Raw genomic sequence first — 21,792 nt, forward strand, 5'->3', positions numbered from 1 at the left:
CCTGGCACACTGTTCAGATGCTCCCACTGACTCGCACTGCTGGATTGTGGCAGACCACTGCTCACAGGCTGCCAGTGAATGCCTGGGTAGCTCCTGCCTGTACACAATTCCCTGGAAACTCTGCTGCTCACCACAAACCAGTCAGCAGGGAGCAAGGACACAAGGCAGCAGCTGAGGTGTCCCATCCCCTTCCTTCTCCCCAGGCAAACTGAGGTGGTCATAACCTTGGGAGTTCAGCTGGGAACAGCCGGGATTCCCACCTCATTTCTTCCCCGTAAAATCACCCCTGCCTTGAGCCACAGTCGTGGTGTTGGCCCAGCTCCTGCTCCCCAGGGGAGCAGGGAGAAAACACAGCACCAGGAATGTGAGCAGAGAGAGGGAAGTAAAGAGGGAAAATGTGCAAGTCGGGTGAATTCTCCTGCTGCAGCTGGGGGAACCTCTGACACCACCAGCACTGTCCTTAAATCACATTTAACCCTGTGATAGCATCACTGGAACAAGAGTGAGGAAGGCTGAAGCTCTCTCCATGGCTGCTCGAATACACACAAGAGATAATGCCTGAGGCCAAGCTGATATCCCTGTGGTGGAGGCATCTGCCTGGGGACACTTTCACTTGAACTAACTCATTGCTGCACATAAATTCTGCCGGCTCAGGAGTGGTGGATGAGCGAGAGGAGGCTGGAGATGAGACAGACTCACTTGGTGTCTCCTTTTTTTACGTTGCTGGCCAAATTTAAGCGAAGAAAGCACTAAGCCCTTGCTCTCCTGGGCAACCACATCCCAACAAGCTGTGCAAAACCACCAGGTTAATCCATTGTGACAGCCCAGCACGGATGGGCTGTCAGGAACCCCAGCATCCCAGGTTGGGATGCTGGGGAGCATGGGGATGCTGTGGAGCATGGAAATGCTGGGGAGCACAGGGATTCTGGGGAGCACAGGGATTCTGGGGAGCACAGGAGTGCTGGGGAGCACAGGGATGCTGGGGACTATCAGGGATGTGGGAGCACAGGGATCCTGGGGACCATCAGGGATGCTGGGGACCACAGGGACGTTGGGGAGCACGGGGACGTTGTGGGGCTCAGCGATGCTGGGGACTATCAGGGATGCTGAGGAGCTCAGGGATGCTGGGGAGCACGGGAATGCTGGGGAGCACAGGGATTCTGGGGAGCACAGGAGTGCTGGGGAGAACAGGGATGCTGGGGACTATCAGGGATGCTGGAGAACATCAGGGATGCTGGAGAACATTAGGGATGCTGGAAAACATCAGGGATGCTGGGGACTATCAGGGATGTTGGGGAGCACGGGGATGTTGGGGAGCACGGGGACGTTGGGGAGCACGGGGATGTTGGGCAGCTCAGGAGCTCTGGGGAGCTCAGGGGCTCTGGGGACTATCGGGGGTTTATTTATTGAGGGGATGCAGCGATCCCCGCGGTGATTTCCGCGCCGCCGCCACAGGATGGCACCGCTCACCTGCGGATCAGCCGCACCAGGGCGGCCGCGGCAACCTTGAAAAGCAAAGCAAGAATTTATTGGGAGTGTTCCGTGTTTTATTACACAAAGTTCAATGCATTTAGTGGCTCGGTTTTGGCACGGGCCGTGCTAGCAGGATATATTTAGCCCCTTCCCAGAAGCGTTGGGAATTCTCGGCGGTGAATTCGGAGCTGATGTGTGAGTGGAGGGCTGGGGGCTGCAAACATCGGCTGCTGCTGCCCCGAAGGGAGCGGGGTGCTCAGGAACGGCGAGCTTGGGTCTGGAAAGACCATATTCCATAGGGGACTCTGCTCTGGAGCGCCAGACACTGCTCCCTGCTTTGTGCTCAGTGTCCCAGTGGTGAACAGCCAACACCACGGTGGTGCCGGGTTAGTGGTCGGATTCCGTGACCCCAGAGGGCTTTTCCAATCTCACTGATTCCATGATTCTGCCATGAGTCCTCCCTGTGCTGGTTTACAGCAGTGCCCAAGGCTCCTGCTCAGATGGGTTCCCCGTGCTCCCAAGTGCTCCTGGTGCAGCAGGGAGCCAGTCCCAAGGAGTCCCTGTCGCTGTGGCAGGGCCTGCAGAGCCTTGGGGTGGTTCTGGAAACCCACATCTCATCCCTTCATGTGCCTGGAGCTCCCCAAACGCTGCTATGGAGCCAGCCCAGAATCCCAGGATGGTTTGGGCTGGAAGGGACCTTAAGGCTCATCTCCTTCCACTCCCATGCCAGGCCCCCTGCTCCCCTCTGTCCTTCATGGAGAGGGATGCTGCTCCCCAAATTCCCACAGCAAGGTTGGGTGCCACTGGGCCTGCAGAGCTTGCAGCGTGCTGGCTGAGGATTTTGGGGAGCTTCTCAGCTGCCTGTCAGCCTTGAGCCTCCAGAAATGGAGCATTAATGGAAATTTTAAATCCTTCACTGAAACGTCTGCCCCACACTGAACTCCCTTCTTAATTTGTTTTACTGTAACACCACAGTGCACTCTTACATCAAATATGTGTACATACACAGACACAATTGTATCAAATGTGTGTATATATACACACACAATTATATCAAATATGTGTATATATACAGGCACAATTGTATCAAATATGTGTATATATACACACACACACAATTATATCAAATAGGTGTATGTACACACACAATTATATCAAGTGTGTGTATATACACAGACACAATTGTATCAAATATGTGTACATATACACACAATTATATCTAATGTGTGTATATATACACTCACACAATTATATCAAATATGTATGTGTACATATATATAATGTTCAATGAAATAGACATAAATCTATATGGAATCACAAAGTGGTTTAGGCTGGGAGAGACATTACAGCTCATCCCATTCCACCCTCTGCCATGGGCACTATCCCACATTGCTCCAAGCCCCTTCCAGCCTGGCCTTGGGCACTTCCAGGGGTGTGGTAAGTGTACATCTGTGTGATAGCTAGATAGATAGGTTAGACAGAGAGATAGATAGATAGATAGATAGATTAGATAGATAGATAGATAGATAGATAGATAAATAGATAGATAGATGACAGCTAGCTAGCTAGATGGATGGATGGATGGATGGATGGATGGATGGATGGATAGATATGTATGTATGTATTATATATGGGTCCTGAGGGAGACAGAAAACCCAGGGAAGGGGTTCAGGTTTCTACAGGTGCCCTCTGCCAACGCTCCCAGCACAACCTCCCTCAGCCACTGCACGGGAACACCGGGCACACCGGGCACACCGGGAACACTGGGGACACCGGGGACACCGGGAACACTGGGGACAATGGGGACACTGGGCACACCGGGAACACTGGGATCACCGGGATCACTGGGCACACCAGGCACACCAGGGACACCGGGCACACGGACACACGGACACACGGACACACGGACACACGGACACACGGGCACACGGACATACGGACACACGGACACACGGACACACGGGCACACGGACATACGGACACACGGACACAGGGACACACGGACACACGGACACACGGACACACGGACACACGGGCACACGGACACACGGACACACGGGCACACAGACACACGGACACACGGGGACACCGACACACGGACACACGGACACACGGACACACGGACACACGGACACACGGACACACGGGCACAGGGACACACGGACACACGGACACACGGACACACCGGGCACACGGACACACGGACACACAGACACACGGACACACGGACACACGGACACACGGACACACGGGCACAGGGACACACGGACACAGGGACACACGGACACATGGACACACCGGGCACACGGACACACGGACACACGGGCACACGGACACACGGACACACGGACACACGGACCCTGTCCCCGGGCTGCCGCCGGGCCGGTCTCTGCAGCGGCAGCAGGGGAGTTGCAGCCCGCCCGGCGCTCTCCAGCTCCGGCAGACAGAAACTCAGCCAGAGGCCAAAGCAAATACCCAGCTCGCAGCAGTTCTGGGAAGGAAGGAGCTGGTTCTGCTGGGGAAATCGCACCGAATGCCGCAGCCCCATCCTCCTTCTTGGAGCCTGAAGAGCTGATTTTTGCCAAGGATCTCTAATTCTATTCTGATCTAATAGAAGAATCTGAGCTTCATGTGCAGGGATTTCCACCTCTGTAGTGGAAAAAAATCAGAATATGCAAGCTAAATGACATGTCGTCATTCTCCACACAGCCTTAATCAGAGGTCTCTCAATTCTTTCCTGATACAACAGAAAGGTCTGAGCTTTATTTGCAGGGAGTTCTGATTCCACAGATGAAAATTATCATGTGTATGTTATTCTGGGTATTGTGCAAAAATATACAAATAAGGTCTTTGAAGTGAATTCATAAACGCCAGCCCCTGACGTGCCCCTGGACTGCAGCTCTAATTAACACCAAATGCAGCCACGCTCGGTTTGATGTGGGAGAGCAGACTGGGGTAGAGCAGCGGGCTGAAGTCTCACCAACTAATTTCACAGAAGTTATTAAAAATACCAGATCAGCACAGCAAAGCAGCCTGTAAAAACTCTGTTATTGTAATAGAATAATGAAGTGAAGCTTGCTGCTTTCATGCAGCATTTACAGACTGATGGCTCTTTCCTTGTGACACAGAGGTGGGAAACAGCAGCTGGGTTCATCCCTCCTTTGAGCACAAAGCTTCGGGCCTGGGCATTTACTGCCATGGATGTGGAGGAAACATTGCTGGGCAACTCCAGCCTCACTTTAAATATTTACATCAACAGAAGTTATGGCAGATTTCCCCCATAATTACTGTCTTATTTGGGCTGGAGTGTACTTGTTGGGCATGAGTATGAGAAATCTGTCTTTGTCTTTCCTAAGGGAAGGTCTTGGCACAGGGAAATCCCTCTCCTTTGCCACAGCACTCTGTTAGAAATTTGCAGCTATTCGGACATTCATCCTCAGGGCTAAAATACAATTTTTAGATATATAAAGCAGGAAGGCACCAGTGTGCACAGGACGTGGGCTCTGGTATACAGGGATTCTGGACAGGAATGATCTTAGGGATTCTGGACAGGAATGATCTCAGGTGCTCGGCTCTGGAAGGATTTCTTATCCCCTAGTTTAGGGCATCTAATAAGTGCTTAAGCTAGGAGCTCCTTCTTTCAGTGAGGATAAAAAACCTGCTTCAAAATCCAGTTCAAAGCAGGTTCTAAACCTGTTGGCTGTAGTTAAGCAGAAGGAATTCACACACAGAGGCAGGACCAGCTCAAACAGAGAAAAGCAGCACAGAGATCCAGACAAGAGAGCTTTGAGCCTGTAAAGCCATCACCCATTCTACTCCATGTACAGGCTGCACTCTCTATAGATAGAGGAACATAGGGTTAATTCCACTTTGGCATGTTTGAACTAGATCCCATTCAGGCTGGTGGAACAGAAATCCTGGGGAAATTCCAGATCCCTGGAAATCCGCAGCTGAATTTGCCCTGATTGCAATGGGAGCTGGGTTTCCTGGGGAGCTCTGAGTCCTGAACGTCGATGCAGGGAAGATTTTCTGCTGCCCCTGCTGACTCCCAGCTCACAGCCATGTGATCCCAACCATCTGCCTGGTAAACTTTCTGATTTAAGCCTCAAATACTTGAATTCAATCTGCCTTGTCCTCCTGGGAAAAGCAGAGAGCAGCATTAGGGCTGTCGAATTCCTTGTTTGCTTTGTCGCAGTGTGCCCCAGAAACTTGGGCTGGAGGGCAGATCTCCCTGTTCCCATCCCTGGCACCTCCAACATGGCAAAGGCTGATTTTGAGGGGTACAAATTACCAGTCTCTGGGTTATTACTCTTTCTCTGTGTGAGGAATGGAAATTATTAAGATCCTATGAAAATGCTCTAAAAGGTGCCTGGGAAGTGCCCCAGCAGTGTGAGGCTGTCTGGAACTCTGGGGTGAGATCCCCTTGCCCTGAGATCTCTGGATTCCGTGGGAATGCCAGGAGTAGGAGGCAAAATCAGTCTAAAGCTAAATATTAGCAAATACTAGAAAAAATTAATATCTGAAGATAAATATTAGTGAATACTAGAAAGGATTAATGCCAGCAAGTACCCTGAAGGGAAGGATGAAAAGAGGCAGAGAAGAGCTGAGCTTTGCACTCTGATAACCTTCAGATTCTGCCTTTAGATGCTTTTGTGCAATCTCATCTTCTGATTTTCCTATTACTGGCAGGCGGGCAGGACATGGTATTCAAATAAAATACTTGATATTTCCACTGATGCTGCACAGCCAGAATTAATCTCACTAGTGCTGCAGTGGAAAACAACGGAGATAAGCAACAAACCACCCGCTCTTGTGACTAAATTGAGCAACTCTGTTGGAATCCAGAGCGGGAGCAGCTCTGGGGGCTGGAAGTGGCCCTTTTCCCGAGCCAATCGAGCTTTGTCCTGGAGCTCAGCAACAAAAGGTTGTGTGCAGGAAGGAAATGCTGTGCTTGTGCAGCCCTGCCTTCCCAAGGCTTTATCAGGTCTGCAGCAGCTCCAGATATCTCTCAGGACCACCATGCAAAAGTGCAGGAAGTGCCTCAGCCTGACCTTTCTCCACAATCAGAAGATCCCTTGGCAGAGCTTGTTTTTGCAGCCTCCAGCTCAGGAATGCTGTGGAGCACCGGCTCTCCCTGGGGTTTGGGGCTCGGTGGGGACCAGGAGCAGCTGGGCAGCACACACTGACATTCCTGGGGGGCCCTGGGGCACCCCAAGAGCCACCTCGACACTCAGCTGCTGGGCTCTGGCTGCCCTCCCACTTTCCCTGTCTCTCCATGGACAAAAGCCAGAGCCTGGGTTTTAATCCCTTCAACAACCAAATCCAGTCTGACCATCTCTGGCAGCAATTTTCTGGAACGAGTGGTCAATACTACAGGGATCAGGATGGGTTGCCACTACCTTGGAGCCACTTTCTTTCCCTCTTTAGCTAAATTTAATTACAAATGCATGCAAGTGTGAGAGGGGAGGGAGACAGTGGGACAATTTGATGCCATAGAAAAGAAAACCACCATTTATTTTGTAACTTTTTTTTTACATCATCTTCTTCATACAACTGTTTCATTGTAACATTAATACATATTTTAAAAAAACAATTCACCAAGATAGCTTGCAAAATTATATATATTTTAATATCCAAAAAGTACATTGCATATATATAGTAGCAAAAGCCCCATTTCCATGGGTAGTTCCTTCATACTTAAATTTTGCGATTATGGCAGAAATGTTGCTTAAGAACACCCTGAAAGCACTAAGACCTAACTGTATTAGCTTGATCTTCTCTTCCCACTTTGTTAAATAATGGCATCAGTGCTTGTGTTTAACGTTCTGAGCAGACTCCAATGCTCTGGTTTCAGACTCCCCTCCTGCAATGGGATGCACATGGACCAAATCTTGCCCCCACAGAGTCCCAGGGGTTGGTCTAGACTAGATAGTTGTGATCCTGTTAATTGGCTGCCACTTAATACAAGTCAGCTAATGGGTTGTACATGGAAATTTCACCCCCCAGACATCTGTTCCAAACCCCAAACGCTTGTGGTTTACCCTCTGTTTATGGCACCAAACCGCCGCTTGTGCAGCATCACATTCACATCTGCAAAGCTGGGGATGGCTCAGAGTTCTGGAAGGGGTCGGATTTCCACAGAACCCCCCAGCAGAAGCCATCAAAAATAGGAGTATTTTGTCTTTTTATCTATGAAGTGGTTAGGATCTTCCCAAAGTTCAGGATTTGGGTTAAAAGTGATCACAGAATATTGCAATGGTTGCCTTGAGATGTTAGGCCTGTTTTCAATCAGTCTCAATGCAAACATGGGAGTAAGTGGAGTTAATTTGCAGACAGCTACAACAGACTAATGCAGAAAATCCTCTCCTCTAGACAAACCCAGGGCAATCTGGAGGGTTTCTGGCCACTTTGGGGGTCAGTCATGGATCCAATTGCAGGACTAAGCCTATCTCCAACAGATACATTACTCACGTCTTATTTTTTTTTTTTTTTTTTAGCAAAAAGTACAAAGCTACAGCCCAAATGTACAGATTGAAAAGATGTACAAATTACATTAAAAAAATAAACAAAAAAACAACCGAGCTGATAGTAAAAAACAAACCTGCATTTGTGACCGAGGTCAACTCGTTTTATTTACTCTTTCTTTTAAAACTGTGAGATATAGGGAAAAATAACTCTGCATAATTTATACAGTAATCTGCCTTCTGGTTTGTTGACCCTTGGTTTGACGGGCTGACAAACGCACAGCGTTCGCGAATCGGTGCTTCCAGAGCCCCGCGGCTCGGGCAGAGCCAGGGACCTGCTGTCGTTTATTCACTTCACTTCTGCTTCCCAGGAATGCCTGTGCTTGACTTTGCCTTACGCTTTGTTCTGGTTTCTGCTGCTTGCTGAGTTCACACACAGTCAGACGAAGTTGTACTCTAGAAAAGTTCCTTCAATGCCCTTTACTTCTTAAAATATACATGTACATATATATATATGAATATATATATATTTAATTTCCAGTTGGGTGAAAATCCTCCTCTGCCTTAGAGCTAAGATTCCAGTTGTGGTCCCCTGCAGCCCAGCGTCCTCCACTGAATGGTCAAATGGCCAGTGAGAAAAACCCCATTGTGGTCATCTTTTCCTATGACCCACTGCTGGATCTATGCCTTGTCAAAAGCCTTTGAATCCTTAAGAATTGCTCTCATCCAAAAGCTAATAATCATTCCAGGGAACAGTGAACCATCTTCATTGTCACTTCCCACAGAGGACACAACCCCAAGGAAAATGCAGAGTACTGGCCCACAGGAGCTTCCATCTCTCAGTTCAAGACACAAGAGGCAAAGTTACAAAAGTAAAAGGTTTGGTCCAGGAATAACAAAAATCCAGTTTTAATTCTTCCCCAGAAAGGCCACAATTCTCCATCAAGGGTCCCCCCAAAAACCACACAAATCCCAGGAGTAAAGAAAAAGTCCAAACAGACTGCTCAAGGCCACTGGCAGATCAAAGCATTTAGTAATAGCTGCCCAAGTGTGGTGTGACATGGGCGTTGGGGTGGCGGGGCACGTTGGGGTTGGGGTAAATGCTTCCTGCAGGGGAGGTCCAATAGGGGGAGGCCGCTCCAAAGAAACTGGATGATGTGACAGGCATGGAGGAGGGGTGTGGGGGCACAAAGTTCACCTTCTGCTGGTGGGCGTGGTAGGAGGGCATGTAGGACAGATCCGACGGGTACTTGTACATGGAGGACTCGGTGGGGTGGGGCTGCAGGGCCTGGGCGATGCCGTGAAAGTCAAATTTGTAGGCATACCTCTTGCCGTGCACTTTGGTCATAATGTTCTTGTCGTAGTAGTATCGCAGCGCCCGGCTCAGCTTGTCGTAATTCATGTTGGGCTTGCTCTTCCTCTCGCCCCAGCGCCGCGCCACCTCGTCGGGGTCCGTCATCTTGAACTCGCCGTTGGTGCCCTCCCAGGTGATGCAGGTGGCGTTGGAGCTGTCGGACAGCAGCTCCAGCAGGAACTGCCACAGCTGGATCTGCCCGCTCCCTGCAGACACAGCAGGGGAAGGAAATTACTCGGGCCTTCCTGCTCGGGGCACACACAAAGGCAGGAAACAGAAGGGCTATCTCGATCTCGACTGGGAACTGCTCCTTCAGGCCTTGGAAAGGCGGCCCTAGGAGTGGATAAACTGTTCCCAGCAAACAAGTTACTCAGCCCTTTGTTCTGGGCCTGGGCCTGAGGTCACATCACATTTCATAATGGTCGCCTTTGGCCTTAAAATCCTCAGGCTGCTCAAAAACAGGGCTTTCTATGAGGACACTGCTCTGCAGAGTTTTCACTGACTGGGTAGCACAGGGTACTTCAGCCCTCCACTGCTCCCTGTTTGCCATGGAGATTGTTTTGGATACCTCCAGCTCTCCTTCCAGTGGGTGATCTGAGTTACATGGGATGATTTGTTCTCCAGATGACTCCTGGTTTTACTCAGTGTAGTTGTACAAGCAGTTAAGGGTAAGTTAAGAGTCTTAGGAGGATGTTTCCTTACAGGCATCCCATGTGTACAAATTTGGTTAGTTTGAGCGGGATTTGCTCCAGGCTAATTACTTACTCCCTAAAATCAGGGATTATTTACTGTAGATGATGTGCTAGGGATAGTTACACTGTGACTTTCAGAGATGTTTTCTGCCTTTGTTCTTGTAACCCACAGCAGGCAGTGAAAAATTAATCTGTACTGCAAATCTGAGAGACCAGCACTTAAGCTCCCTATAAAACTCTTCTCAGGAATTGCTGGGTTTGGGTCAGAACATCCAGGATGGGGATTTTGTCCTGACAGAGATGCTGTTGCACCACTTTCCTCCCTTTTCTGTAAAGATTTTGGCAAAAGCCCTTGTGAGGTCACAGCTGCCAAGTTCAGTGGCTCTTACAGGATGTAAAACGAACTCACCTGGATTGGCCAGACGGCTGCTGGTAGGCCCCAGGATTTGGTAGGGATCTAAAAAATAAAGTAAAAAAGAAAAATCATCCAAGAAAATTTAAAGGATGTTTAATCAAAAAGAAACTCCAGGTCATTATGTTTGGCCTAGAAACCAAATTTTCGTTTTCTTTCTTTACTCTTTCTATCCCTTCTCCCAGGGCCTGGAAGTGCTCCTCCTTTCTTTCTTAGCAAACAACCACCAGGTATTTTTGGAATCCAAAATGGCACAGCCACAGTTTCTGGCACTGCTCTCAGACCTGCCTGTTTTTGCAGTCTGGGATCTCCTTGGACAATACCCTACACTATGTGGCAACCAGAACACATCAAACGTGGAAAAAAACCTGTGGGGTAGGAGAACAGCCGCAAAGCAGAAGCAAATGTACTTCTCCTAACAAAAAAGAGCTAAATAAAAAGGAGAGCAGATGAGATTTTCAGATTCTTGTTAGCAGCTGAGCTTGCTGCCCTGGGAGGGCAGGAAATATTCCCCCAAATCTCTCTTTGTGAGGGAAACACAGCATTAGAGAGATGAGAGTAACAGGAGTTTGTCGCTGGCTCCATCAAGGCTGAGTGGTTCTTGAAAACCCCACAAAGCATTTATTAGGAATGAATTCCTTCCCTTTCTGTGGGGCCTCCTCAGCCCTAATCTCTACACTTCTGCTCTGCCTCTCTCTGGTTGTGGTGGTTTGGATCTGCAGTGTTTGCTGGTGGATTGAACTGGTTCCAAGAGAGCCAAGCCCGGAGCAGAGCAGGGGATGGGAATCAGCTGTGCCAGGCTGGGAAGGTGGGAGGCAGCAGGGAACACCCCTGAGCTGCCCAGCAGGGAACACCCCTGAGCTGCCCAGCAGGGCTGCCTTCCTCCCCTGCCCCGCTCTGGGCTGGGGAAGCCCTGCTGCCATGGGACAAGCTGGGATGCTCCAAGGGGATCAGCCCATGGGGACACTGCAGATCCTGGCCCAGGGGCATGTGGGAATCCAGAGCTTCCCTCTGGCTGCCCTGGCAGGGCTGGGACCCTGGCAGGGGTCAGGAACCCCCCTGAACAGAGCCCCCAGAGACACTGGCTGTGATCTCTGTCAGTGGAAAAGAGTTTTCAATCTTACAGGATGAATTACAAGCTCTGAGTGTTTGATATAAGTAATAATTAAGTGTGGCACGGGTGCAAAAATAAAATTTTAGGTTTCTAGATTAGGGGTCCAAAGGGGACAAGATGGAGGAAAATGGGTGTGTCGTGTCCTTTTTCTCCTTCTTCATGCCCTCCATGTTTCACTGCGGTGTTGGCATTTTTCTGTTGGTTCAGGCTGGGGACACACTGTCCAACGTAGGTGACAGATATTGGCACGTTATTGTAAATCCAGCACAGGTAGTTTGTGGTATTTAATGTTTGTACCATCCCACTGAGGGCAGAGCCCCACACGCTGCCCTGCAGGACAGAGCTGCGGCAGGGCAGCAGAACATGTTAGAGATAAACAGAATAAACAACCTTGAAACAGCACAGACGAATTATGGCTTCTGCTTTGGCAGCGGGGCTGAAAGACAGAGACTTTCTACAATCTCAGGATCATCAATACCTCAGATTCTGACAGGGGCAGAGCAGCCACAGAGCCCCTTGGGAAGAGCTGCTGGCACGGCCCAGCCCCTGTGCTGAGCCTCCCCTGCCTGGGGCTGCTCCACTGTGAATTCCCCCAGCCCCAGGTCACAGACCCCCCCTCACCTGGCTGGGGCCGCTGCTGCTCCGTTGTCTTATTCACATTCTGTGTCCCTGTGACAGGAGGGCCTGGAAAGAGAGAAGGGGTTTGTAGGGACAGAGAACAGGTACAAAGTACAAAACACATCCCACAGACTCACAGCAACTTGCAAGGGAAAGGTTTGCTCGGACTAAGAGCTGATAGTTTGGGGCTTGCATTATAAAATTAAGAGATGTCCCTAGAAATCTAAAATTGCAGTGTAAAATGAAAATACACCAATAAGAAAAGCATTACATAGATATTTAAAATTTGTCAAATAGTCAGTGAGACAAAGAAAATATTATGTAAATACTTCATTAATTTTCTGTCTTTTACTGCAACTGAACTTCCATTCTAGTTTGCATCCATGTTGTGAACAAAAAATTGTATTATTAAATGTATAAATGCCGATCTCCTTCCACATTACAGCTTTTCCCACATGCTTTTCAAATGCAAATTATTTTTTAGGCAAAAAAAATTTGGGGTTTATCAAACATTTAGTTGAAAATATAATGATGATTTGTATAAATCCCTTCAACAGGAAGATCTGCTCCTCCTCCTTGTGTCATTTCTCACAACAGAAAACTGTGACTCAGAGAATAATTCTCACATTTGGGGTGAGCACAGCTCAGAAAGCTGCAGAGCAGAGGGAGGGAACTCTGCCAGGTGCTGCCACGGGGATTTACAGCAGGAGTACCTCGCTGAGGGTCAGACGTGCCCACCCTGCCCAGGGAGAAGCCCCAGCAGGGGGACAGGGGACAGTGGCTCAGAGCCACCAGCCTGGGCCAGCTGAAACACAGATTTTAGGGACAGAGAATTGGTCTGAGATGTCCAGAAATCAAAACTGAAAAAATCAAACCAAATCAAACCAAAACCACTCCACCCCCCTACTGGGAATCCAAGGCACCCTAAACCCAGTAAGAACAGGAACTGGGTGTGAGCAGGGCTGCAGCAGAGGGGCCCCAGCTGCCTGCTGGACTTTGCCTTTCTGGAAGGTTGGCAGAAGCTCTCAGATGTCCGGATCTGTCCCTAAAACCATCACAGCATGGGACAGGCCCATGATTAACAGCGTGTCTGTGCAGAGGATTTGCTCCAGGCCCTTAACCAAACCCTACAAGTATTACTCTGTCCATAACATCATTCTACTTTTTATCTGTCCCCAGTTCTACCTCCTATCTGTTCCCAAATCTTCTGCCCCTCTGACACAGGCCAGCTGTGCCCAAGTCTCATTTTAATCTTCCATTGCACAATTTGTGATTCCCATTGGGACAACTTACTTTTGGAGAGGCCAGAATTCCCATTACTGCCCCATCCTGCTCTCCTGACTGCATCATAGGAGGGATCTAATGACAAAAGACAACAGGCACACAGGGGTTGAAAAGAACTTTTCCTAGAAAAAGACTTGTAAGACTCTGGCTTTACTTTGTGGTCCCAGCTGGCTTGGCTTCTGTCGGGCTGTGTTTTTTTCCTCTCCCACATCTCCAGTGCTCCCCCAGCCTCTCACAGAAGTGTAAATAGGGGTGTAAATGCAGCAATGGGGATCTTTGGGCAACTCTGACCACGAATTGCTGTCCTTGCACTCAGTGGAATTCAGTGTGACCCCTCCCAGCCAAAAGGAGACCCCTTTCTCTTATCCCAAGACCACAGGCAGAGGAGGAGGAAATGAACCCTGTTACTATTTCACAGAAATTAAATTTGGATTTTAAACCTGGGGAGGCTGAGGATTTGAGGTGACAATAAGGAGGCTGTCTCAAGGAGATGAAAAAGGGGGAAGAGCATCCTCCAGGGATGTCCCAAGTGCCCCTCTGCCCAGCACCTCCTGCCTGTGGGGCTGTGCAGCTCCCTGAGGATCCATCCCAGGCACCAGCACATTCCTGCAGCGCTGGGAAAGCCGCAGAGGCTTTGAAATTACAGCCTTGCAGTTATTGGCATGGAAAGGAAAACACAGAGAGACGGGAGAGGGGAGGGTGGGGGAGCCAGAGAAGGAGGGAAGAGAGAGGAATGGGGGAAAACAGAGATCCTGTAATCTGCCTGGTTTTATTTTTATTTTACTTGTTTGTTTTTCTCCCTTTTTGCAGAAACCACAAACCCCACTGCAAATAGATCAGACTGGAAAACAAACCACTGTGGTTTCAGCTGGGACAAAGAGTGGGATGGGACAGCTGGGGAAGAGGGAGGTGACAACTTCATCAACACTGTCCCAGCAGAGAGACCGGCCCAAAAATGGATACCTGTCCCTTTCAGGATCCCTGTCCCATTCAGGATCCCTGTTCCCATTAGGGGATTCCTGTTCCCACTAGGGATTCCTGCTCCATTAGGGATCCCTGTTCCCATTAGGGATCCCTGTTCCCACCAGGAATTCCTGCCCCATTAGGGACCCCTATTCCCATCAAGAATTCCTGCCCCATTAAGGATCCCTGTCCTCATTAGAGATTCCTGTCCCATTTGGGATCCTTGTCCCATTGAGGATCCCTGTCTCCATTAGAGATCCCTGTTCCCATTAGGGATCCCTGTTCCCATCAGGAATTCCTGCCCCATTAGGGATCCTGCTCCCATCAGGAATTCCTGCCCTGTTAAGGATCCCTGTTCCCATCAGGAATTCCTGCCCCATTAAGGATCCTGCTCCCATCAGGAATTCCTGCCCTGTTAAGGATCCCTGTTCCCATCAGGAATTCCTGCCCCATTAGGGACCCCTGTTCCCATTAGGGATCCCTGTTCCCATCAGGAATTCCTGCCCCATTTAGGGATCCCTTTTCCCATTAGAGATTCCTGTCCCATTAGGGACCCCTGTTCCCATTAGGGATCCCTGTTCCCATCAGGAATTCCTGCCCTGTTAAGGATCCCTGTTCCCATCAGGAATTCCTGCCCCATTAGGGATCCCTGTTCCCATTAGGGATCCCTGTCCCCACCAGGAATTCCTGCCCCATTAAGGATCCTGTTCCCATCAGGAATTCCTGCCCTGTTAAGGATCCTGTTCCCATCAAGAATTGCTGCCCCATCAGGAATCCCTGTCCCCATCAGGAGTCCCTGTCCCGTTCAGGAGTGCCTGTCCCCATCAGGAATCCCTGTCCCCATTAGGGATCCTGTTCCCATCAGGAATCCCTGTCCCCATTAGGGATCCTGTTCCCATCAGGAATCCCTGTCCCGTTCAGGAATGCTGTCCCTGCTCCCATGGCAGCAGCAGCAGCAGGATTGTCCCGTGCCTTGGTGCTGCAGGGACCTGTCCCAGCCCCAGTGTCCAGCAGCTGTCCCTGCTCCAAACCAGGGGCTGTTTGCAGGGCATTTTCCTGGCTGCAATCCCAAGGGATCCCCCTGGATCTCCCAGTGACAGAGCCAGGGGAGCAGGGATGGGCTCTGAGGCAGCTCTGCCTTTTCCCGTCTCCTCCCTGCAGCCAGGCTCTGACTGCCACTGCTGCCCTGGGATATCCCTCTGAGTTACTGCAGCCACAGCTATCAGAGCCATCTTTGGGGAAACAGTCTGAAAAACCCAAGTTCTGCACTGAGAAAAGCAAAACCTTCAGCAATGTCCACCAACTGAGATACTAATGTACATTTTGGTTTGTTCAATCCATAAACAGCTCTGTATGTAACATTAATGGAAATGCCATATGATGATTCTGTTAAAGGAAGGCAGCAATTTTCTTTCCAACAGAAAAATCGTTTATAAAATAGGGAAAAATTTCCTTCCCAAAAATAGTGGAACTCACTGAAAATTTTCAGCTTTCTCTGATTTTACTGGGGGCCAGATCATTGACTCAAGGGAATCAACTGCTACAAAGGGGTTGCTTGATCCAGAGTCATCAGCATATTTTGGGTAAATAAATAGGCCATGATTTGGAGAGATGATCTTCCTCATCCTCTTCCTCCTCCTCTTCCTCCTCAGGTTTAATCCAGACTGACTGAGTCCCTCTGCCTCAGTTTTTCCTCTATAAATATGGATTATGGAGCAATGTGTGGGAATATATAGGAGCAGCCTTGTGTTGTAGGATGAGATTCTGCCCCGAGTGTGACTTGGCCATAATAAGAAGGGTTAAATATGATAATCAGCCCTGCTATTGAAACACCATGTGCACCCAGCTACTGCAAATTTACAACTCTTTCTCTCCTTAAAAAAAAAAAAAAAAAAAATCCAAATGCAGGAAGCTATTTTTATTTCACAAAAATCTTTGCAACGTGAAAGAACCACACTGGCCCTTCTGGCTTCCAGGCCCAGGCTCGAAAGTGTTTAAAGCAAAATGGAAAAGGCAGAGCCAGGGAACCCCTCCAGACTTTTGCAGGTTCCTACAAAAACAGGATCATTCCCAGGACCTGACGCCCAGTGGCTCAAAGAGATCCTGCAGAACTGCAGCCAGATGGTGACAGGAATAGTCTTATCTGTCATTTAAACCATTCGGATTTTACACCAAAACTTGCCATAGGATGGAAATTCAATTAAAAGACTTGGACTGGGCTTCTCTCCTGGTGTAAATCAGCAAATGGCTACAGTGAAGTGGGGCAATTTTATCCCAGAAAGGATCAGGTCCCCATGTCTGGTTTAGACTTAAAAGGCCCCATGGAACAAGAGCCCTATGACAAATGTGTGTTCAATACAAAATGGAATTAAAGAGCAGAAAATAAATCATAGATGCTTTCAAGAACTGTCATTCTGCAGCTGTCTGGTTTATGTCCAGAAATTCCCCAGCATGAATGCTCAGTCTATTAGGAGGAAGGTAAAGGATATTAATAATGCTTTGCACTTTCACAGCACCTTTCAAGCGAGGATCTCACAGCTTTGCAAACATTCACACTCACAGCGCGCCTGGGAAGAAGGTTAAATATAATTTTATTTATTCGCAGGCATAAATGCACTTTCTGCAGGCTTTAGCTGCCTTTTCCAGATGCACTGCCTTCCCCAGGAATCAGCCTGTGGGGACAGGCTGCAGCACTGCTCTCTGTGCCCTTTTAGCCCTTTTAGTCCACTCTCTTACCCCAAATCTGCCTCAGCTTCTCCCTTGCCACTCTGTGCTCAGCTCTGCAGAGAGCCCCTGTCTCCCCTGGAGCTGTGTCCCCTCCCACCCCTCCGGGGCATATTTAGTCTGAACAGACTGATAGATATAGCTGGGGGCAGATGGACAGACACACAGACTCCCTTCCCAGGAAACCAGCCTGCAAACCCCCAGGTGGATTCCCATACCAGCATCCCAAATCCTTGTCGGTCCTGTCAGCCTGAGTGCAGCCCAGTGAGCAAGGCTTTAGGGAGTCTGTGCTTGAGATATGATGTATTAGGGGGCAAACCCTCTCTGATAAACTTCAAAAAACCCAAAAAAAACCCAACCCTGGTGTTTTATAAATCTGAGAGTTTGGGACAGAGGGGAGGCGAGGGGGGTTTTTGCTGAACAATGGGCTCACAGTGCCTGTGCTTCCTGAGCTGCTGGGAAGTGCTGACAGCCCCTTCATCCTGCTCCCTCCGAGGAGCTTTCTCACTCAGCCCAGTCAGGCACCACTTTGTGCCACCAGCCTGATGAGGCTTTCCAGGAGAACAACGAGCCTGGGGCCTGGAATATCCACATTTTTAGGCCTTTATTTTTCTAGGATGGATACAGCGGGGCTGGGTCATTTATGGTCTAAATGCTTTATGGACACTATAGGGGAATCTTATTTGGAATGCCACTCATGCTGGCACTACAGGCAAGGCTGGGAAGGAATGGAGAGCCCAGGAATCTCTGGAGCTGGCACCTCCAAGGAAATTCAGCAGCTGGAGGGTGGGAAGGGGCTTGTCCTACGCCATGGAGACAGAGCCAGGAAGGAAGACCTGGACCCCAGGTGTCCTGGGGGATCCAGACTTGTGATGTGGCCGGGTGGTCCCTTGGGGTCTATTTTGTGGCAACCACTTTATAGGGAGAGAGGGAAAGGAGGGTCAGGTACCTGGAGAATCTTGTGGATCTCATGGCCCACTTCAGATTTGCAGCCTTCTCCTTCCCCTTCTCCTGATCTGCTCCACTGAAATCTCTAAGGCCAAGTCCTGCCTGGAAACACCCATGCTGCCAGTCCAGGTGAGGCAGGTCATCCCAGAACAGTTCCTCCTGCATGCCAGCTTTGGGCCATGGGTTCTCCATGAAAAACAGACATGTTTTCATGCTGTTGCAAAACAGACTAAGTTTTGCAAGGAGTCCTCCTCCTGCTTCAGGAGGCAGAAAGGTCCCTGGCATGGGGGCTGGAATTTAAATTAGCTTCCCTAAATGGGGAAAGCAGACCCAGGTGTCCTGGGGGTGCAGACCTGTCATTAATCCAAGTGGTCCCTTGGGGTCTATTTTGTGGCAGGCACTTTCTGGGGAGAGGGAGAGGAGGGCACAGAGCCCCAGGGCCTCTCCTGCCCAGGTGAGGCTGTGAGTGGTGGCACCTGCCCGCTGCCTTGGAAAGGTCCCAGCGTGGGGACAAACCCAGACCTGTCCTCTGCCAGCCCAGCCATCAGCCAGGCCGGCCCAGGTGTGTGTGCCCAGCCTCACACTGCCCTTCCCTCCTGGGGATGCCAGCAGGAGCTGGGCTGGGGCTCACAGCCAGCAGGAGAGCAGAACCCAGGCTGCAGCCTTCTGCAGGGACCAGGGGGCCAAAACCACCCCAGCTGCTCCCAGAAACATCCTGGGGACGAGGGGACTGGCTCACATGGCAGCAGAACACTGAGGCTGTGGGGCCCACACGGTGCCCCTGGCTCCAGGGACATGTTCTGAGTGTCCCACACACACCCACAGGACATTTCTGAGTGCCCCACACACACTGAGGACATTTCTGAGTGCCCCTCACACACACCCACAGGACATTTCTGAGTGCCCCTCACACCCCACAGGACATTTCTGAGTGCCCCACACACCCACAGGACATTTCTGACTGTCCCCCCCCCAAACACAGGACATTTCTGAGTGCCCCACACACACTGAGGACATTTCTGAGTGCCCCACACACCCCACAGGACATTTCTGAGTGCCCCACACACACCCACAGGACATTTCTGAGTGCTCCACACACCCCACAGGACATTTCTGAGTGCCCCACACACACCAACAGGACATTTCTGAGTGCCCCACACACACCCACAGGACATTTCTGAGTGCTCCACACACCCCACAGGACATTTCTGAGTGCCCCACACACACTGAGGACATTTCTGAGTGCCCCACACACCCACAGGACATTTCTGAGTGCCCCACACACCCCACAGGACATTTCTGGTTGCCCCACACACCCACAGGACATTTCTGAGTGCCCCTCACACACACACTGAGGACATCTCTGAGTGCCCCACACACCCACAGGACATTTCTGAGTGCCCCACACACCCCACAGGACATCTCTGAGTGCCCCCCACACACCCACAGGACATTTCTGAGTGCCCCACAGACACCCACAGGACATTTCTGAGTGCCCCTCACACAGTGCTGACCCCCAGGGTCAGCAGAGGAGCCCCGGCTCCCCTCAGCACAAAGCTGGGAAGGCTCTGGGCTCTCAGCTGTCTGTGGGTGTGGGCAGGGATGGTGGGACTGCACTGGAGCAGGGCAGGGGCTGAGGGCTCCTGTGGCCTTTTCCAATGGCTCTGCTGACTGCCCATCACATTGTGCACCGCACATTGTGTCTTTGCCCCTTCAAGACACAACGTGCTGTTCCTTGAGCTGAGGAACCACCACTCCCTGGGGCAGAGGTGCAAATCAGGAATTCTAAGTCTCTTCACTAAGAGGAAGTAACTCAGAGCAGGATGATTTCAAAATTACTAGTATTTTACATTATCAGGCAATTTGATTATTTCACAATTGAAAAATATTATCAAGCCATCTTTTGCATCCATCTGAGTGCACTGTTGGACTTGATGATCCCAGAGGCCTTTCCAGACTGAATAATTATGTGATTCTCTATCGCTGCGTTGCTGTTAACCTGTTTCACAGATCCCAAATCCAGGAATAACACTGGGTTTTGACCTGAAGTCAACTCAAACCAAGTGAGAAGGGACTGATTACTGGATTTAGGTGAGAAATCTGCTGCAGAGATGGATGTGAAGGACAGATTTATCTTGGGGGGTGTCTGAAAGTAGCTGATAGCCTGGTTATGAATTGCTGCCTTTATAGAAATACAGATCAGAGGGATCAAACCTGTCTGATTGAACTGCTCTAAAACAGTGATGGATTGAAGCCCTGTGGCTGAAGCCCACTTATTTCCAGAATCAGACAGGATCTGGATGGTGTAGGAATAGGACTGGCATTCAGTATTGCTGTCCCTGGCAGTGTCCAAGGCCAGGCTGGACAGGGCTTGGAGCAATGTGGGACAGTGGAAGGGGTGGGACAGTGGAAGGGGTGGCACTGGATGAGCTTTAACGTCCTTCCAAGCCAACCCATCCTGGGACTGTGATTTCCAGAGGGGATTTCCTGAGGCAGGGCCTGCTTAGGACAGGTGGCTGTGGTTGAGCCCTGTGCCCTGTCCCTGAGCAGGGGTGCAGGGAAGGAGCTCCCACGGGGCAGAGTCCCCTCTCAGCCCTGGAGTCACTCCCTGCTGCCCCAGCCAGAGGCAGCAGCGCCCAGTGGTGCCTGTGGCTGGAAAACATCCCGAGCCAGCAGCGCTGGCACTTCCTGAGCCACGTCTGCCTCAGCCCAGCTAGCCTCACAAAGACACATTATGAAGAAAAGGAGGAAGTAATGAGAAGATTTTTGTTCCTTGTTGTTGCTTTTTTAATATCAGCAGCAGAACTCCCAATGCACAGCGCACAGAGGCTGAAGAATGTGTCCCGAGAAGCCTTCCCAGAGCCAGCCTGGAAAAGCAGATGCTCTCCAGCCACAGAGATGTTCCTGAGCCACGCAGGGCTGCAGGCACAGCCAAGGCACAGCTGCACATCCTCTGCACACCTACAGAGCCACCCAAACACACCCAGGAGCAGGCAGGAACTGCCCACAGCAATGTGTGGATGTTACCCCCAGCACAGGGTGTAAAACCAAACCACTGACAGGCTGGAGTTTGCTCTTGTTGAAAAACACACAAATTGCAGAAGTAAAAAACCCCCAAGCCTCATATCCACGGAGAAAACGGCCACGCACACATGAGAGAAATGGGAAGACACACATGCACAGCCATGGCAGTTTTACAGCTTTTAAGTCATCATCAGGAAACAAATTAACTCTTGTTTTAGGAAACAGCCCAAGCACTTCCAAGGCTTTGGGAGGGAGAGCCTGGCACCCCAGCAAACGTGTGAGCCCCCCCTCCCCAGCACAAAAACACTCCTTGCACTGCACTGCACTCCAGGCAAAATAATAATGGCTCTTTTGCTGGGGGAAAGGAAGGATAATGGTTACTTAGAAAGTGCTCCAGACAAGCTGTCAGGTTGAATTCAGAGAACTGGAGTCTACTCTGGGACAGCGCTGGCTCGGGGTGATCCCTTGTGAGTTGGGTTTCCTGCCTGCTACAGCTTAAAGACAACGATTCTTTGTTTCCAGTTTTTCTGGTGAAAAAACACACGCCTGCCTCCGAAGAGGGTCAGGGAGAAAGCAGACAAAACACTAACTCTGGAATTTCAAAGGAAAACAATTAAAAAAAAAAAAAAGTATAAAAAGCAAAATCCAAGCACGCTGGCTACTGTCTCCCCTGAACTCATAAATCCTTGCTTGGCCACACAGCCAAAATGAAAGGAGACCTA

General features: G+C 50.1%; 1 protein-coding gene across 7 annotated transcripts in view; it reads right to left on the minus strand.

Annotated features, from left to right (window-relative positions):
- Positions 1 to 6,956: 6,956 nt before the first annotated feature.
- FLI1 (Fli-1 proto-oncogene, ETS transcription factor) overlaps positions 6,957 to 21,792 on the minus strand; it is an 89,745-nt gene continuing 74,909 nt past the window's right edge. For 5 of the 7 annotated variants that reach the window (XM_030290849.4, XM_072918124.1, XM_072918125.1 and 2 more), the window contains 4 exons: positions 13,421 to 13,486; positions 12,131 to 12,193; positions 10,393 to 10,440; positions 6,957 to 9,497 (listed from right to left, as the gene is read on the minus strand). In XM_030290849.4, the coding sequence (XP_030146709.2) occupies positions 8,968 to 9,497; positions 10,393 to 10,440; positions 12,131 to 12,193; positions 13,421 to 13,486 (707 nt within the window). In that variant the 3' untranslated portion in view covers positions 6,957 to 8,967. The remainder of the gene's footprint in view (positions 9,498 to 10,392; positions 10,441 to 12,130; positions 12,194 to 13,420; positions 13,487 to 21,792) is intronic. The other 2 variants (XM_072918126.1, XM_012570786.5) reach the window with 1 other exon arrangement.

The sequence above is a fragment of the Taeniopygia guttata genome, chromosome 24, assembly GCF_048771995.1.
Source record: "Taeniopygia guttata chromosome 24, bTaeGut7.mat, whole genome shotgun sequence".
NCBI lineage: Eukaryota > Metazoa > Chordata > Aves > Passeriformes > Estrildidae > Taeniopygia > Taeniopygia guttata.